At 44.8% G+C, this 18,841-nt stretch overlaps 2 protein-coding genes across 4 annotated transcripts; one reads left to right on the forward strand and one right to left on the reverse strand.

Annotated features, from left to right (window-relative positions):
- The first annotated feature begins 902 nt into the window (after positions 1-902).
- Positions 903-9,749, forward strand: swt1 (SWT1 RNA endoribonuclease homolog). 3 transcript variants are annotated; one of them, XM_061296623.1, is made up of 17 exons: positions 903-979; positions 1,382-1,438; positions 1,638-1,702; positions 1,809-2,703; positions 2,766-2,895; positions 3,069-3,170; positions 3,301-3,492; positions 3,684-3,777; positions 3,864-4,099; positions 4,518-4,654; positions 4,785-4,923; positions 6,181-6,320; positions 6,401-6,531; positions 7,043-7,189; positions 7,486-7,552; positions 7,630-7,697; positions 9,298-9,749. In XM_061296623.1, exons 2-17 carry the CDS (start codon positions 1,385-1,387, stop codon positions 9,395-9,397), a joined length of 2,697 nt encoding a protein of 898 aa, XP_061152607.1. In that variant the 5' UTR covers positions 903-979; positions 1,382-1,384; the 3' UTR covers positions 9,398-9,749. The 3 variants fall into 3 exon arrangements, with proteins under 3 accessions (XP_061152607.1, XP_061152608.1, XP_061152609.1); XM_061296624.1 differs by having other exon boundaries at positions 956-1,030; XM_061296625.1 differs by lacking the exon at positions 903-979 and adding an exon at positions 1,087-1,266.
- A 185-nt stretch (positions 9,750-9,934) lies between these two features.
- Positions 9,935-18,362, reverse strand: ivns1abpa (influenza virus NS1A binding protein a). Its single transcript, XM_061296626.1, has 14 exons — positions 18,154-18,362; positions 15,804-16,092; positions 15,553-15,687; positions 15,253-15,422; positions 15,062-15,137; positions 14,800-14,973; positions 14,097-14,222; positions 12,606-12,716; positions 12,172-12,313; positions 11,868-12,092; positions 11,645-11,766; positions 11,299-11,557; positions 11,053-11,226; positions 9,935-10,979 (listed from the first exon to the last, which is right to left on the reverse strand). The coding sequence occupies exons 3-14, from the start codon at positions 15,661-15,663 to the stop codon at positions 10,717-10,719; spliced, it is 1,953 nt and encodes a 650-aa protein (XP_061152610.1). The 5' UTR covers positions 15,664-15,687; positions 15,804-16,092; positions 18,154-18,362; the 3' UTR covers positions 9,935-10,716.
- Between the last annotated feature and the right edge of the window lie 479 nt (positions 18,363-18,841).

Below are 18,841 nucleotides of genomic sequence, written 5' to 3' on the forward strand. Positions count from 1 at the left end.
GACCAAGAACATGAACTGAGGGGCAATTCATTTGTTTTCATACAAACAATTCGATTCTGATTCATTCGACGGTTGCCAACAGCGAAGCTGCGGTTGTGCAAAGACCGTTTTGAATTATCTCCACGAAAAAAGTGAATTTGATCATGGGAGATGTGGCCTCGTCAATGTCACTGCATATCACATTGTCCCTTTTTATGAACCACCAAACAGAGTGTTTTCCCTTCTTAAACATGCCACATGCCATTGAGAATAAAGCAGACTTTGACCTTGATTGAATTAAATCAGCATTTAACATGGAATTGTCTCAAGGGCTTTTAAGTATTTGTATTCCATTTTAAGTTTATCCTCACCAGCTGGAAGAAGACAGCTAAGATGCAAAACATCAGAAATCACTATGTCACTTTCAAAGTCTTCATAAAAATGATTTTCAGGATTTGTTTCAATGCGGTCTGCTAATGTCGGGTTATTATATTCTGGTGGAAATGAGTGACTTTGCCTCAATCTGGCTCTTGCCAGGTTCTTCCAAATCTCAGTGGAGTTACAGCGCCACTATGTGGCACGTTCAAATCATTGCAAGGGAGCCATTTTTAAAGGACATTGCACCAATGCGGAAAACAACCGGTCCAAAACATACATGCAAGTGTGATTTGCTTAACACAAGTGTCTTAGACATAATAATAATATTAGGGGGAAAAATGTCAAGACGAACTCAAACTGGCTCTTTTCTAGCTGCCCCCGCCCTCACTTTGTCCGCTTCCTCTCCCATGTGTGACTATATTTTTCAAGCCAAATGATTTTAAGGCGTCTTAAATTGCATGTTAATAGTTAATCAATATCGTCAGTAAGTCATGAGTGAAATTTGGTGTCCCACCTGCACCGCCGCACAACAACCGATAGAGGCAGTAATGTGCCGGGGATAAAGAAAAAAACAAAAACATTAACGTAAGCCGTGGGAGAAGAAGACAAGACAGCTGCTTTGGTATGTCACGACACTTCTGAGGAATTTCTGACAGTTTCACATTTTAACCAAGTAAATCGTATTTTATATTTATTGCTTAATATACAGCAACAGTTTACATGAATAAAAAAGGCAATACCGCCTTTCGGCTGTGATGTTTCAACTGTCACGGCTAGCATAACAAAAGCGAACATTGTTATCTTTTAAATGCTTTGGAAAGCTATCTTCAAACAAAGCAGTTAAAAAGTACGATTAGCATTCTAATGTCAAATTGTCTGTTGAAAGGAAAGGAGCAATTCCATTTGTAGGTAGGAATGTCAACCAAAATATTACAATTTATGTTGACCATACAGTTCTAGTACAGTATGGTACAATTGTAGTTCAATTAGTATATAGTGCCTAAAGATTCAAATACATCTGCAGAATATGTCTGGAACGTCAAGAAGAAGAAAGCGCAAGAGGTCTACCAAGGAAGACGAGGTAAGACTCATCTTTTATTATCTTCTGTGCACTCTTAGACTATGTATACACAAGTTACATTTTAGGCCTATGCATTGACTGTCAAGTGATGAACAATGGATGGATCAAATGATAAACCATTAAGATCTTCACAAACAAATTCAAAGTCAAGAACAGACGTGTTGAAATGTGATTCGAGATCGATTTGATCTTATTTTAGGGATCCAAAGATCAACGGAAGGATGACACATCCAAGAGAAAGGACAATGAAAACCGAAGTTCTAGGTGAGATATAATCCTTGCATCTTTAATGAAAATTGAGTGCCGCCAATGATGAACGTTTCGCTAATCATTTTTGTCCTTGTCGTTGCATTTCTTCCTCCACTTAAAGTCAATGTACAAAACACACAGAAGGTACTGCTCGTGTCGAAGAAGAAAGTCGCCAAATCAAAAAGGCTGTCTACAAACTCCATACTACGGAAGAAACAGACAAGAGACGGGTGTCTCAGGCAGATGTGGCCAACAAAGCGGAGCCTCCAATTGCAAACAAAGATAAGGTCACCAGTGGTAGTCAAATAAAGCAAAAGAGTCCATCAAGATCCTGGCACATCAGAAAGCGAGCTAGAGATGATCGGAAAGAAAAAAAAGACTCCAAATATGATTCCGACGAAAAGTCTCACTACGTGAGCCCGCCTAGACTAAAAAAGAAGCAAACGAGTCCCAGTCACGTTTCAGCTGAGCAACGAAAACAGTGCCAGGATTTGCTGAAGAGTAAATGCAAAGAATTGCACAAGAACCAGGAAGAGAGCAAAACTATCAAGACCGAAGAACAAAGCCAGACCCTTCCTGACGCCAAGGACTCGATCAGGGACAAGCAAACAGAGATAATCCAAGAGACCTCTAAGAAAAGTCCGCAACTGTCCATGAAAGAAAAAGGAATCTTGGATAGAAGGAAATCCGAAGAACAGTTTTCTCATTCATCCAAGCCCAAAGTGTCCTTTAAAATCGCTAAGGCGTCAATCGCTCGGCCCAAAATACCAACGATTCTACATTCTGGTTTCAAGATTCCAAAGAAGGTTGAACCAGAGCCAGTGGAGGCAAACACAAAAGACAACAAGAATGATGTTACGGCTACAAGCAGGACAGCCACATGTGTGAGTGAACACAGTGTTTCTGAGGCAGCCGCAAACTGCTTGAAACATGCTCATCATACCTGGGGGGAAAAAGACAAGAGTTCATCTTTGTTACACGTCCCTCCCACTACAAGTGATGTCTTGGCACAGCAGGTGAGTGTGCATATGAGGCCTGAAAGTTAAGTTCAAATCACGCTTTTTGGTGTCCATTCTAGATGCAAGTGGCAGAAGAGCTTCACCTTGCCCGCTCTGAGAAGAGATTAGAGGTGGATGTAATGCAGAGCTATGGAGAGCTCACCTGTATGGATATAGACCCCCCAGAAGAGAGCGCGACAAGTACTCTCTGTGAGTTTTGGCACTGTCTGATAAAAAAAAAAAGATCAGCAATTGCGTTTTAATAGTATTTTTGTTAATATGGTTGCAGTTTGCACTGGACATTATGACATAGGGATGGAAATATTTGATCCAAATGTCTAAACTGTTGTCATATCACCTCATGAATGTTTATTTTTTTTCAGGTGCACATCCTGCTCAGCAAAATGTCATCCTTGTTCTGGACACCAATATTCTCCTTAGTCATTTGGATTACGTGAAAAAGATGCCGCAACGGGGCCTCGGAGGTGACGATGCCGCAATTTCAAAAGACCCTGCCATCAATGTTGGAGTTGTGTTATCGCAAGCTATATTGGCCATGTTGAGATCCCTATCGAATGAGCTTGTCGTCTGATGCACTTTCTCTTGTGTTGGTAGCTTTGGGTTTGCCAATTGTCCTAATCCCCTGGGTGGTGCTTCAGGAGCTGGATTCTCTCAAAAAGGGGAAGGGCCTCAGAAATTCGGTGGCTCGTCTGGCTTGTCCCGCCATTTCCTATATCTATAACTCTCTGAAAAGGCGAGAAAGACACCTTTGGGGGCAGTCAATGCAGCAGGCTGCTGAAAGTAACCGTGAGTACAGTACTACCGTATGTCCACCAGGTGGTAGTATTACTCTGCTATTTTTTTCTACAGGTAATTCAGTCATTATATGGCTCATGATGTGGCAATAATAAGTCAAAACTTCAACCTCCATATTGTGCTTTGCCTTCTGTGTGCCGGAATTCTTTTTTTCTGAAGGTCTCATTCTGTCTCTGTCTCAGATAGTCTTATGGCTGAGAATAACGATGACAAAGTGCTGCAGTGCTGCCTTCAGTATCAGAGTTTGTACCCCGACTGTGCTCTCATTCTGTGCACGTGAGTTTCCTCCTCCCCCTGTCTGTGTCCACTGCATATAATGCACATGCATCATGTCATCTTCTCATTTTCTCCTGCTCCTTTAGAAATGATAAAAATCTATGCACCAAGGCTGTCCTTAGCGGAGTGCAGGCCTTGAGCAAGGCCGACTTGGAGGCAGAGGTCGAGAGATCACGGCACAACCCGAAGCACCTACAAAGCAATGTGCTCCAGAGGCTTCCTGAAATGGGCGCGCCAATGCCCCCGCTAATGCCGGGAGGCGGTTGTACAGCAGCGCCGTCGCTTACTCAAGAGCGTCTGTCTTCATGTCTCCCAAAGGAAGGTGAGACCGTATGAAATAACTTGGCCGCAGCACATACTGTACCACCCATGCACATTCCATGTTCACCTTTCTTATGATCTGGATCATTACCCCTCCTAATGCTCATAGCTCAACACATTTAGGATCAACTCAAACAGAATTTTCATTTCATTCATGAAGTTATAAGGATGATAATCCTTGTTATGTGTTCCAATAGTGTCAATATGTGTCATATTTGACACATTTCTGTTTGATTTGTTACACCATATTTCCCTTTTATTCAATAACCAGGTGCTCCAATACACTTGACATTGCATCGCAGTGTATGTTCAGTCCGTTCGGACACGTTAACATGTTCATACGTGTTTGAGAAAAGCTTAGCTTCTGTTCTCACGACTGTACCTCCTCCACTCATGTCGACACATGCATCTCATTCCAGATAGCAAAAGCCCCAGAGTGGAAGAGGTCAAGAATATAGAAAGATGTGTCTCTGAGCTCAAGGGCTGCCTGCAGGAGGTGCTGTCCAATGTGCTCGAGATGGAGATGAAAGCTTCTTACGGTGATTTATGGCAAGAGGTAGGAATGTAATGTCGGAACATTTTCACTTCTGACGGAACATGTGCAAATATTTGAACGAGTGATTTAGTGTCTGTTTGTTTTCACGCCAATGTGTCACATGCATTCAAATATGTGTACTTTTCCATAGATCGTCTACATCAAGCCACCCTGGGATCTTCTTGACATTTTACATTGTTTGAAAAAGCACTGGATAGCTGTATTTGGCTTCATTGTCCCACGACCTTTGCTGCAAACGGTTATAAAGCTCATCGACTTCTTTAAACGAGGTAAGAAGTCGGTACAATAGGTAACAATTAAAGATGTGCGGGACATCCGGAACTCACATTTTTAGACAATTAATTTGTAGAAAATAAGTATTCAATGCTCCATCAATAACATACATGCAAGGGCTAATATGGGGTGCCAAAAAAATAGAACTTGTAGAACCTGTAATGTAATATGTGTTTCCAAAATGGAGATGATTATCTTCCAAATTGAAATGCTAATGCATACGAGCTGTAAAGAGCTGACTGGTTGTAACTGAGTCACCCATCGCCTACTGAAAAGCCTCGGTCCACTGGGGAATGATTTCGGCTCCTCTGCACTGCAGCAGAACTCCCCAGAACAACCGACGGAATTAGGTCACCTTCTCTGATATGTGTCAGTGCACCGCTGAGTCACTCTGCGGCGGGCGCCTCGTCATAGTCCCTTTACTGTAATCCATTGAAATGACCCTTAATCGTGTATCAATGCAGAAAATCACTGAGCATCTGGGTAGGGTCGCTCATCCTTCTCGTCCATTATGTTGTTGCGCGTGTCCTTGGTCCACAAGCACTATTGTCCATTTGTGCCATTCCTGTCTAAAAGAGCTGGCAAATAAAGGAGAAGGTAGAGAAAAGGAAAAAATATGGAGCTTGAAGGCTGAGTGGTGGAAAAATGACCAAGCTCAATTCTATCCTTTTTTTTTCTTTTCAATAGGTCGAAGTTATCTTTGAATGCTAAATGTTGTGCAAGAGGGGCATCCTAATATGTTGTTATTGGTTTCAAAGACCTTGTTGTTGGGTTAGGAGAGTGAAATGTATGATGAGAAATGAAATGTATTAGGAGCATGTATTTTGCACATATTTTGTCCATATTTAAAATGGCCTATTTAGTGCGCGGTGGTGTTTGGCCACCGAGTAGCACCGATGACAAATCGCCCATCCCTGCTGTTGATTGTCCCTTGTAGCTATATAAAGTCATGTTGGGAAACACAGCGGTCGGTCGGTCGGTATGTTGCACTGCGGTTAGTTCTACGACACCATCAACTTTAACTGCAATACCTAGCCTTATTAAATAGTTTTCCAGAAGTGTCAAACTGAACATTCATCTCAAGCATCATTTGGGTTCCTATATTTGGTATTGATTCCACCATTCTAATCATAAGCAAATCGTCCATTTTGCGTTTCCTTCTTGATGTATTGCAGTTCGACATGACCGTTGCCTTAAATATAGATGAGAAGACCTTAAAGGGCATAAAGGTGGTTTTTTTTTTGTTCTTGCAGGTCGATCTAGGGACCGTGGTTCTATTTTGGTGACTATTCAAGAAGCAAAGGAGTTTGTCAAGGAATTTCGGAAAAGGGTCAGCCTGGTTCCCGGGGCACTAACTGCAATGAACAACATCATCCAGAAGCTACAACCTCAGGTCCGCTTGATTCATTTCTTTTTAGGTGCGTTGTTGTTCTCCAAATAAACAAGGTCTCCTCCTCAAATGTTCTCATCAAGCCTGACTCAGCCGTCAGTGATGTTGTAATGAACGAGGATGACGAAGCCAAACGACCACCGTCCTCTCATGTCCCTCACCAAGAGGTCTGGGCCATGTTTGAGAACATTTGGTGTAAAGTCTGTGAAATAAGGTGAGCGTCGCGGCAGCTACCGTATTTTGTGTTTCATTTACACACTCCAAATATTTGTCAAATAAAGTAGTTTGGATATGTTTCATATTTTTACTTTATTACATTTGCTTCATTAAATAATACGTTTAAAAGAATGTATGATGACATCATTTCCAACACGTTTTTCTCCGACCTCATCTTCATGTTACTGGATGAAATAGGGCCCCTGAGTACATAACTTTGCCCAGCACTGGAGGTTTGAGGCTTGACAAAAATGTGTGCCGTCTTGTCACAATGTTCTGTTCTGCTTGTTCACCTTGAAGATCCACCTGGTACAGTGCAAAAGGCCTTACTGTCGTATCCGTGTGTGTAGCTTATGGCATTTACACACAGTTTCCAGCAGCCAGGGCAACGCTATTACGTTTTACGACTGTAAATCATTTGGACAGCAACAGCGCCAATAAGAAGAAAAAAAAATCTCTGAAATATGAAATTAACTGCCTGTCTGTCTATTTTTCTGTCATCATCTCAGCATGGAAGTGTTCAAAGCTCTGGCCTTTGACCCTCATAGCCGACAGAGTGCCTTGTCAGTTGGAGGTCCTGCTCCACCACAGGATGCCGTCGTCTGCCTGAGCCAAATATCCTCCATGGTCTCGCAGCTGCTCCAAGCCTTTATCGGGTATTTCCGCATACTTGCCTCACTGTCACAATCCAGATTCTCTCATCGTTATATTCAGCGGCTCTATTATATTTTGGTGATCAAAAACATGAGACCAGGATCCATTATTTGACTTTTTCCACCATGAGGACGATCGATAGGTCGAATCTTTTCAATAAGAAAAATGAGGCAGACTCAGATCATGTGGTTGTGCAAATGATGCTCAATCAAGATTGTGATGTAAATATTGTAATAGTAAAAGTCTGTATGTCACATGGACGTTTTTTTATTTTCGTTTTCATTGATTTATTTTTTAGTGTTCTGTGCTCTTCTGCCGGTTTGCGAGAAGTGCAGGAGCTTCTCAGCACCATCAGATCCAATAAGGTCAGTGCCTATTTTTGTTGTCACTGAGACGTTGTCTCGATTTGCTCCGGCTTGAGTTTGAATACTTTTGTTTTCAGATGGTCGATGTTAATTTCCCACTGGCGGACACGGACCTACTCTCTTGTTTCTCACAAACAGACTATAGGTAGGACACAAATACTGTTCATCAAATCACTGAGGAAGGAGATGGGTTGCGTGAGCCAGGGATGAACATGCATGGTGCTACCTTTTCTCTTCATGACCCGGCCCTAAAATAGCGTCAAGGCTCGAAAGCACTCGTAAATTTGAACATAAATGACACTTCGCAACAGTAGGGGGGAACGTTTGAGCAAAGAAAACAATCCGAGTCATTTAAGCAGAACCAGACTACTAGAACATGTTGAACCAAGCTTGAGTAAACCATGTTGTTGTTTACTCAAGGTCTTCAGTTCCATTTATTTCTTTTCCCAAAACAGCACGTAGCCACAAGCAGCTTTGCTCATGAACAATGACCAAAGTGTTACTTTGGCACAAACAAAAATAGATCGAACGAGTAGCTGCAGTTAGATCACCCATCGTATCTGCTGATTGGTCTTTTGGAGTTGCATTGGAGGCCTCCTGTTTATTTCGGCTTTTGCCCACAAGTCAAGTTGGAACTGAGCCTGACTGAATGTGCGGTGCATGTGGAAAATGTTCACAGTGGTTCACTTTTTCCACATTTTGCTGTGTTACAGCCTCATTCCAAAATGGAACACATTGATTGGACTCTCACAACTCGCCTACAACACAGTGCAGTTTATAGACACAAAAGGGGGGTAGAATGATACAATTTTTATAATATAATACTTTATAATACCATATCGCTTATTTGTATTATTGTTTCTGGCTAATAATATGAATGGAAATAATGACGCTGATTAAAAAAAACATCATTGGTTAAACATCTGATGGTGGTGTTTGGTGTTGGTAGGCAGCAGTCCTTTGTGTTGACTAAGAGATGGTCGCCATGGAGCTAGTCAGCTTGCACCGTGGCGGGGGGGGGGATACTTGAATGAGTGATGTCATCTCTCCGGTGTCTCATGCGGCTCAATGTTCTGTCATTCCGGTCGGTTGGTTACCTGTCACCTTTGGGCTGTTGCGTAACACAAGAGCCTCCGAGGCACTCCAGCTTTTTGCGTGCGTGCGCTCGCGCTGTTGATCCAGTCCAGTGACTGTGACGGTGACGTTTTGCTTGTGTTGAGAATTCTTTCACGCTTCTGCTTGTTGGAAGCGGTCTCTCAAAATTGCTCTATTTTCCTCAAGCCTATAATGGAAGGCAACATGGTGTACTTTGAGAGAAAGCAAGCAAACAAACACGGTGTTCCCTCGCTGCGTCTGCTGCTCAGCAGCCGTTGCCAACACTGAACTGCAGCCAAGGTGACCTTTGATTGCCGCTCTTTTGTCTTATGGCGGGAGGGCGCCAATGTCTAACCGCAAAGCGCTTCATGAGTAACTTTTAGCCAACTTTGAACACAATGAGAGCACTTGCATTCATGGAGGATTGGATGAACAACACAAACGGTGGAGCAACACATTTTCTTGACACATGGTAGAACAATAATCACAGGAATACATTTGACAGCACCTTAGTGAGTCATTTCAGTCAAGAAGCTAGGGATTTCCGTTTCCGCTTTGCCAGGCGTGTATAATCCTTTAAAAAAAAGAATTGTTTCTTCATGCAAAAGAGATTCTGGCTCACTTTCTTTTGCATTCTTTTGTACCCCCAGAGAGAAACTGAGCGTTGGTGTGAACCAACTGACAGAGCTAAAGGAAGCCTTGGACCACTGTGTTCAGACCACAACTCAGCACGTCAACCTAAACATGTAGCCTTCACAGGACCAGCTCACCACTCAGGTTTGACTGACCAATGTTAAGAATATGTTCAACTGTGGGAGTGCTTGGTGTGTTTGCAATGAGCTCAAAAAGGCAAGCCAAATCCCTCCGAATCTAAAGTGCGTTATAAATATAATTTATTATTATTATTGGTTTGTTGTCCTTGTTCTCCATCCACAATATTTGTTTATATTAGTTCTTTTAAAAAATGTGCATAAAGTAATATCAGTTACATTGGAATGTTTATGTGGACAAAAACGCAGTACGGGAAGTTTCGCAGGACTTTTGTATTTTTGAATGTGCTTTTGTTGATTTAAATACAGATGAACCTTGATTTTATGCCAAATTTGGGTTGCACGTTATTTAGAAAGTGTAATCAAATCAGAAGCATGCGTACGAGCGTATCGGGAAATACCTACCAAGCATACATGCTTGTATATCGGACAGATTGAGAATTGAGGTTGATTTGGCAGCGACATCCTGTTCCGCACGTAATCCTGAGGTCACGCAAGTCAATGAATTAGGACACAATCAAATTGAAATGATTTATTAAGAAATATTAGAAATGTGAGAACGGTCTTCATAACACTCCTTCCAGGGAAAAAAAAAAAAACTGTCATTGTTTGACAAATGCCAAAGCAGACATCTTTCCAGTAACTGCATCCACAATCACAAAAACTAAGTTAGAAGCTTGGCTCTGCATGACACCAGCAGAGAGAGAAAAAAAAAAAAAAAAAAATCAAAACTGGCACTGGTTGACGCCTTAGGCGGTCTGCTAATCAACGTTTTGCGAAATCTTGTGTATAAAAATATAAAAAGGCCATTCTTTAAGATTCCAAACACAAACCAAATTGTCTAAAATGAGTGAGGGGGAATCTGAGATGGGTGTTAAATCATAAGGCTTCGGAGTAAAACGACATTCCAACACAAAACTCCAATTCTTATCAAACTTGTACTTTCATAGTAACCAGTAGTTGTTCAAGTCTAAAGAGGAAAAAGAAAAGCACTATGTGTGTGTGTATTAAATGTTGGTATATGACACACTAACAATATGTACAGCACGTAGAACAATGTACGCAATATGAAAAGGCTTCATTTGGGCAACAAGCCCCGCCCCTCCCCGCCTAATATAAGCCAGTCTTCACTGAAGACCCCTTCGTCCGTCAAAGATTCTCCCTCCCTAACATCCACTCGGCTCTCACACACACACACACACACACACACACACACACACACACACACGTAAATATATATATATATATAGGATATCACGAAACACGATTATGTCACTAAGCCTGTTAGTTTGGTTTAGGTCACTCGGGGAATGGAAAGAGGGCCTTGATGCAGTCGCTCCACTCGTCCGCCTCCGGGTTGTACACCTCCATTGTGTTGAGGAAGTTGTTGCCGTCAAAGCCGCCCACGGCGTAGATGCCGTCGCCCAGCATGACCACGCCCGGATTGCTGCGGGACGTCGTCATGCTGCCTAGCATCCTCCACTCGTTCCGTGCTGGGTCGTAGACCTCCACGCAGCGGAGCGCGTGGGAGCCGTCGAAGCCGCCCACGACAAACAGTTTGCCTGGGTGGAAAAAGAAAGGAGGTAAGAAATGAAAATCTAATTGGGGGGTTGGGTGCAACTTGACCTTGCTTACCGTCACAGACTGCCACGCCAGCCCCCCTGCGGGCCACGTTCATGGGCGCTATCAGGCCCCAGGTGTTGCTCAGAGGGTTGTAGCGTTCCACCGTGTTCAGACAGTTCCAGGACTCGGCCCCTCCGATCACGTACATAAAACCATCCAGCTCGCACACTGCGGCCTGGTGCCGTCCTGAAAAGGAAGCGACGGCTCATTTGGCTTGGATCCCACCGCAACTGGAGAAGAGGGTAAAATAACACCTACTCATGTTGAGGGGAGCGCAACTAGCCCAGGTTTTGGCGACTGGGTCAAAGGCATCACAGTTCTTCAGTCCTTTCTGCCCGCAGGGGTCCGAGCCTCCCACAACGTAGAGTTTGTTGTTCAAGGAGCAGACACCTGCATTGCAGCGGTTGGTCCTGAGCTCAGGCACCTGAACCCACTCGTCAGCGACTGGATCGTACATCTCCCCGCAGCTCAACTCGTCAGAATGTCCATTTGAACCTCCGATAACGTAGAGCCGTCCCTGTCAAGTACATATGGGGAAGATTTAGCTGCAAGGCACAGTTACCCTGACTTAATTAAGTACAAGAGCTCCAACCAGCATACATACCATTAGCGCAGCCATTTGGAAACGAGCCCTTGGAGTGCGCATGGGCGCAATGAAGGTCCAGCGGTCCTCTTTGGGGTCGTAACACTCGACAGTCCTCAGACATTCCTCTCTGTTGTAGCCCCCTGCAACCAGGTCAAAAAGACAGTCAGAGGACAATCAACAAAAAGGGGGGGGGGGGGGGGTGGGGGGGAAAGAATAAAATCTGAGCCCTGGGATTACCAACCTGCTGCAATAAGCCTCGAGTTGATGGCGGCCGTGCCCAGTCCAGAGCGGGCGTAACTCATGGGGGGTAGTTGGTGCTCCTCCAGCTCCTCGGGCTGGGCCTCAAAGCTGAGGCTCTTCAACAGGCAGGGGGTGGCAGTGGGAGACGTCTGGGGGCTGCTGCGGCCGTGCAAGAAGATCACACACAACACCCCGTCCAGCACAGCCAGACACAAGTAGATGTTGTCTGTGGGGAGGGAAACAAAAGGTGCTTAGAGACAAGGACAGGATGGCCTACAACGGCACACGCTTAGAAATGGCCTTACTTGTTGTCTTCTCAGAGGCGATATACTTCCACTCTCTCACGGTGGTTTGTTTGGGGGCATTTGCTGCTTGGTTGGAGGGCGAAAGGCTTCCCGAGGAACTGGCGCTCATCGGTCTCTGGGTGCTCTCTCTGACCGGCTTCTTCTGCAAGAGCATAGCGCAGCTACAGAAGCCATGCCTGCTCCACACCAAAAGCCAACTGATGCCGGCTAATCGGACTTAAGGCTGCCCTTCTCTTCCGGTTGCTTTAACGTTGACCCATATAATCTCACACCTGACCTCAATTCTGACAGACTCTGCTCAGCCTAAGTCCAGTCTTCAGATGAACCTTAACTCAGACAACCACCGACTTTTTAAGACCGCCCACTATGTGCGAAATCCTTCTAGCCTTCCGCAGATCAAAACGTGGCGCTGACTAGGCACGCTTCTGGAATACCTGCACAAACTGAAGGTGGTCCTCCTCGCCACCAAACACCTCAGTATGCCCCTCAATCACCAGCCCTCCATCCACCAGCTTGTGGTCAGATGAGTAGTACAGCATTTGCACCTGGAAGACAAACAGGAACAACACACCCATGTGGCTGTCTCCATGGTAACGCGGTATAGCCCCCCCCCCCGCCATAATGGGGATAAGAGGAGGAAAGCGGAGAGGGACGGTTCAAGTCCTTGAAACGGAGCTTCTTGGGATGAGGCGTTTCCTTAAAAGACAAACTGAATCCACGGCACATAGACGTCAACGTTTGTGCTCAAGAAGATGCCAAGAGCCTGGCTGGCAAGAGTACTCAACTCTTCCTAAAATGAATCTTAAAAACAACAAAAAAAAGGGATCGGGTGAAGAACGATGCGCTCCAGTCAGCGAGATCTTCTGCGAAGGATGAAGAATAGCGGGGGCTCTATGTGTCCCCACATTTTCCAGGCTGAAGACGCTGCTCATTGTGACGGCAGTCAAACACACAAGGCAAAACATTTGTGGCCTAATCGCTGGGCGCCGTTATCAGTTAGAAAAAAAATTTCAAGGTCTGCGTGTTTTCTGTTGTTGCCACGTGAGTAAGGACGTCTAGCCAAAAAAAAAATGAAGTGTTTTTGTGGGGGGTGGTAGAAAAATACATCTGTAAAAGGCAAAAAGGCTCAGTAACCAAATGGTTGGCTGGCTGGCTGGCTGGCTGGCTGCCTTTGTGGGGATCTGCATGGTTAGCTTGCATTTTGGCAGTCGTGAAGCAAATCTACCGATTCCTCCGTAGTGGGAATTGCATGTGTGCCGTAGGCACGGACGGACGGACAGACAGACAGATGGTAGCAGTGTTGCTTGGCTGCAAAGAGAGGCTGCTTGCTAAGAGGCAGTAGCGAGCGCTTCTCCATTCTCTGACTCATTACCCTGGCGGCTCAGTCCCGGCCGGCTCCTCGGTCTGGTCCCTTGCTGCTGCAAATAACCCTACAGGAGAGATAAATCAACGGGGAGGAGTGCCTGTTAGTTCTGGAACGCAAAAAAACGTGCACCTGTTCAGAGAGTCAAGTGGCAGTCAACCGACGAATCAAGGGTCAAACCTTCAAGAATCTTTTCTCTGCGTTTCGCAGCAGAAGAGCACTGTAATGCTTAGATGGTGTCATAAGAAAATCAACCACAACCCAAAAGGAGAAGAGTGAAAAGAAAGCAAAGAAAACCAAAAAAATAACCAAGAGCAAAATAGGGGCGCTTTTGGTCTCACCTCTAATTTGTGGCATGGGTCAGGAATACAGTTTCTTACTGCAAAACCTCAACAAATCAGAGGGAAAAGAACAATCCTGACATGGCAGCATGACAACAGCATGCTAGCTCTATTTGAGCCCCCTTCATGCCTTCTTAATGTCAAAAACAGGAGCAAGCAAAGGGGGGAGGCAGGGATGACAATTGCGCTTCGAGTTCAAAGGGCACACACGGCCTACTGACCTCCTCCATGAGTTGTTCCAGTTGCTCTCCATTCTCCCAAAGGCTACGCTGCACCCAGTTGAGCACCTTGGCGTAAAGCTTGCCATTGCTGGGCAGAGTCAGGTGGTCTTCTAGCATTACTTCTAACTGTGGACAAACGGCGACGGAAGGGAAGAGTTGAGTTCACGCGCTGGATGGAGTCAATTGGGCCAATTTAGAAATATTCTAAAGGCCTTCTCGGGCATGGCCAACGGCAGGCACGCTTTCACATATTTGAAAGGGATTGCAGGAAGTCAAACGGATGCTTTTCGCAATGTTTGCTATATTACTGTAACTTCATTATTAGATCACCCGGCCAACCCAGTCTCCTATTGGGCAAGTCATCTGACACCGCTGCAAAGCAGGTTCCAAGTAGAACTTTTTTTTTTTTCTCTCTTCAACTCCAGGCGCGGCAAACTGCCTCTGCCTTGGCCCAAATCTACTCGCTGAGCAAATACAACTGACACGTACGTAATCTGGTTAAAAGTCAAAACGGTAGCCAGTAAATACTAATCTTATCCAGTGTTAGTCCAAGTAAGACTCAGCCGCTGGCTAGTAGTGTACTTAATGGACAAGACTAAAAGAGTCAGAAAGAGGTCAGTCATTTTGTAACTATATTTAACCAGCTCGGTTGCACACGCCAAGTCGATGACATTAGCCGTGCATGTGTTGTCACATGTTTCACCTTGAGGCGGGGGAGTTTGAGAAAGTCATCCTGTTCAGACACTTCCAGTAGATGGTCTTGGATGTAGGCATCCACTTTGGCCAAAACTCGGGCATCTCCCATTGAGCTGGCAAAGTTCCGAAAAGAAATGGCGTTCTGGGAATCCATTTTAGACAGCAGGTAGTCGCCGCAAATCTAAAAAACAAAAATGTAGACGTGCGATTATATCACTGTATGGTTCCACCAAACACAAGTTATCGCAAGTATTTGATGGAAAACAGACCTGCTTGACTCGCTCCATCTTGAACCTTTTGGCAGCAGAGTAGACGTCCTTGACTAGCTCCTTATCTGCCTTGAGCCTGGGATACAAGAAAACAAAGTTTGCTAAACAATCCTACAGTACTCTTCTCATGGGAGAACATCTCTCAATATCAAGTCAGGCAAAAAATAAAAAAGGCAGCGACTAGTACTTACTGGGCAGTGTAGGCATAGTTAAGCAGGATCTCCACCGCCTCTGGGTCCAAGTCCTCAAAAGTGACATGAGACACTCCATGAGGTTCAATGTCACTGTTGAAGATTTCAAACAGGTATGGACTGCAGCAAGCCAGAACAGCACGATGGGCCATCAACTCATGGCCACATACCTGTCCAAAAAAAAAAAAAGGTCTCCATTTTCTCGGCCCATCAAAGCTTTGTTGTGTAATAGCAGAATCTGTGTTTCTTTCTGGAAAGCGCCATTGATATGTTGCACCTGTGTTTGAATTTAGGTCCTACCTGCAGTCTAACGTCGCAGAACTGCCCACTCTTTCTCAGGGCGTTCATTTTGGCCACAGTGGAATCCAGGAAACTCTCGTCCTCAAAGATCAGGTAACCGTTTGGAATCATTTTAGCGCAATTTGCTTTGTCTGCCTGTTGAAAAGTTCACAAGTGTTACTGGCGGTTTAAAAACAATTAACCACCCAGCACAAGTGTTCTTTTTAATATCATTGTTAGCAGCTAAATATATGACACGGATGTAGTCTTACCTAATGAAGAATAAGTCAAATGTGGGGAAACGCTGCTCCGAGTGTCCAACGGGGAGCTGAAGGTCGTCAAACAGGCAAGAGTGTCTGGGGAAACTCCAGTCTTCTTCACCCAAAGAGTGGGTGGGACGGGGGAAGTGGCGAGAAGAAATGCTAGTGGACGACACAGGTGGTGTGGTAGCAGAAGGGAGAGAGGCAGCAAACTATCAGGCTTGAAGCGACTGTAATCAAGTCCTCGTGAACCCGTTGGCTATAGAGCTGTACTTATTCTGTGTTTGTCGTACATCATAACCTGGAGGAGGGACAAGAAGAAAAAAAAAAAAGAAGCCGTGAATTAACAAAGGCGGAAGTTTTGATCTCATCACTCAAAAAGTCACCATTTTAAACCCAACTGAAGATAGACGAGGGCAGCTGGCTCAATCTGAAATAGAAAACGCGCTTTCGCAAATAGACTTAGTCTCGGTCGGTACTTGGCATACGATGCCGCGTTATGTGTGCAATGTACTAGTCAGCACAGTAGCAATATTAATTAAATGCCCTCTTCACCCTGAGCACAACACTAAAAATAAAGAATTTACTGTGTAGGGAATTGAGAATGTATACATGCATAAATATACAAATGCAGAACTTGTGACTAGTCAGATGGGGAAACCATTTACTTTCAAAGCGTCTTTATTATGTAATGATGTAGATGACCAAAGATTGAAATAAAGCAAAACCACACGGTGCAATGTGACTAAAGCAAGGCAACCGAAAAACAAATGCACAAAGTGTACTGGGACATGATTATGGGGGGGGGGGGGGGAGGGGTTTCTTTGGGGTTGGCAAAATCTAGAGGACCAAGAAGGTTCAGGAAATGAGTTTTCATTGCTGCATTCCTTCTAGAATCCATTAAAGCACAAGCAGAGCGGCACTGGCGTTGGAATTCTCCCAGTTTGCGTTGATGGTGGGAACACTGACCTACTTTAGTCTGATTACGCAACTCCCAGTGAATGGTCTAAGCTGCACTTTGTCTGCTGACTTACTACCCTCGTGCCTCCCTCTCTCCCTCCAGCCAGTAAGTAGCCCCCAGCCCCACCCACAGCTCCATGGGGTTATGTCAGCATTGCATCACATTACGGCTGGACACAGAAATAAATCGACATTGTGCAATTATGCAATCAATTGAGGTTTGTTGAAGTAGTGACGATTATGCTGAAAGGAGCGTTGGAAAGAAGAGGGGGTCGAGCCCCATGTTTCCATGTGACCGGTTGAGTGCACGTCTGACATTGAAAATGTTAACACGTTAGAGCGCCCTCTTGTGGCGATGATGGGGTACCGCAAGAGGTGTCGCACAGTTCCAATGGAAATGTACTGCATCGATTTGCCTATAGCAAATGGAATGGCATTTTAAGCGAGGGCTTCAATCGAGTGTAGCGGGATCTCATTTTTCTTAAATAGCATTTTTTTTTCTATAAATTGATTGCAATTACAATCGTTAATATTATGCATTCTAGATTTTTTTTATATCATTCGCCTGCAGTAAAAAAAAAAAAAAAAAAAAGTAATTAGGCAGGTTGTTAGAGAATTACTCCAATTAGGAAGCTCTTTTTGGCCACCGGTTTCCGTAACGGATTATTAGGACGGATTTGGCACGAAAGGAAGTCTCCACTCGACAACGCTCGACGCATTAACCCTGAATACAGTCCCATTTAGGAGGCGATCGATTGTCTTGTTGGCCCTACAGTAGAACGGCAATCTTCCGCCGTTGCACGTTGAGAATTTGTTTTACTATAAAGGAGGCCACGCGTTTCGAAGCTTTTATCTTTTAGCCACAAATGTGCCTCTTCCCCTTAATCTTGATCGCGGAATGTGTAACACCCTGCTGACGCTTGGCCCTGTGCCGCGACATACATCCCGCCCGGCCCGGCACCGGGGAGCGGTTCGGGCGCCAAATCCAGCCGCAACACGACACCGTTGAAACGTGACGCGCAAATAGCGTACGATGGTTAGCAGTGCTCGTTAGCTTTCCGGTGGCTACAACCTGCTGAGCTGGGATGGCAACCACGAGACTCACGCGCTAGCTAACAAGGTTCGATTTAGAGGCAGACAACGGACGGCGCATGATTGCACCCTTTGTCCATGTGCGCCACCAGAAAATTCGCGATGGAAGGACAAATGAACCTTTATTTAGTGCGCGATATTGTCGGTGATGGGGGGGGGGCGGCCATTTCCAGCAGCAGAGAATTCAAGACAGCCATTTCCATCCGTTAAAGCGTGGCGAGACATATTCAGAAATGACACGCATTAAAAAAAATAATCTAAATTTAACAGCAACGATGGCGTCTCAGTAGTAACATTTCTTTTGTCTTACCTGAGGTGTTTGACAGCAGACGATATTAGACATATTTAATGAGAATTAAAGAGTTGGTCGGTTGTGGTTGAAGAAAGGAGGCAAGACGGCTTCAGGAGCTGCTTGTTCGGTTCGGCTCGGCTGGGTGTTGCTTCGGTTTGCAGGGGTGACTCGTCCAGTCTTGGTCCACTCACGCTCTCTGACTGACTGACTGCCAGCAAGCCAAGCGCGCTCCCGACTAGTACGTAGCAGACACGTCACTAACTGACGTCACAAAGAGGCGTGTATATTCCGCACGCCCCCAGACGGTAAGTGATGCAATTTACAATGGATGACAAAGATTAGAATTACAGCCCGGTAGTCTTGCAACGCCACCAGGTGTAAACACGTCTTCTCTTGCCAACACTGAGGTAACGTTACACGTATTGCACGTCATCGACGATATAAAATGTCAAAACAAACTTTCAGCTGGCAGCAGCAGCATCACACATTTTGCTTTAAAAGATAGTTCTCATTTTTCATGACCCACTATAAATAAAACCAAATCCAATTCATGCACTTCTATTATTCACTAAGAAGCACTACTGTAGTGAAATGACTTTCTCTTTGTCACTTCTACTACTTGTGACTAAGTGCCACTGCAGCAACCCTGAGGCTGATGTTTGAAGGAACGCCCAAAGCTGCACACAAGTGCACAAACGTCATTGTG

Source organism: Syngnathus typhle, linkage group LG14 (assembly GCF_033458585.1).
Source record: "Syngnathus typhle isolate RoL2023-S1 ecotype Sweden linkage group LG14, RoL_Styp_1.0, whole genome shotgun sequence".
NCBI lineage: Eukaryota > Metazoa > Chordata > Actinopteri > Syngnathiformes > Syngnathidae > Syngnathus > Syngnathus typhle.

What these genes read in the sequence shown, in the direction of transcription:
- swt1 (XM_061296623.1), top strand. Translation starts at nt 1,385, where the DNA reads ATGTCTGGAACGTCAAGAAGAAGAAAGCGCAAGAGGTCTACCAAGGAA. An exon ending in TGTGCTCTCATTCTGTGCAC is followed by an intron (nt 3,778 to 3,863) that starts GTGAGTTTCCTC and finishes CTGCTCCTTTAG; the next exon opens with AAATGATAAAAATCTATGCA. An exon ending in GCACCATCAGATCCAATAAG is followed by an intron (nt 7,553 to 7,629) that starts GTCAGTGCCTAT and finishes TTTTGTTTTCAG; the next exon opens with ATGGTCGATGTTAATTTCCC.
- ivns1abpa (XM_061296626.1), bottom strand. Translation starts at nt 15,663, where the DNA reads ATGATTCCAAACGGTTACCTGATCTTTGAGGACGAGAGTTTCCTGGAT. An exon ending in AGATGGAGCGAGTCAAGCAG is followed by an intron (nt 14,974 to 15,061) that starts GTCTGTTTTCCA and finishes TTTGTTTTTTAG; the next exon opens with ATTTGCGGCGACTACCTGCT. An exon ending in TCAAACTCCCCCGCCTCAAG is followed by an intron (nt 14,223 to 14,799) that starts GTGAAACATGTG and finishes GTTTGTCCACAG; the next exon opens with TTAGAAGTAATGCTAGAAGA.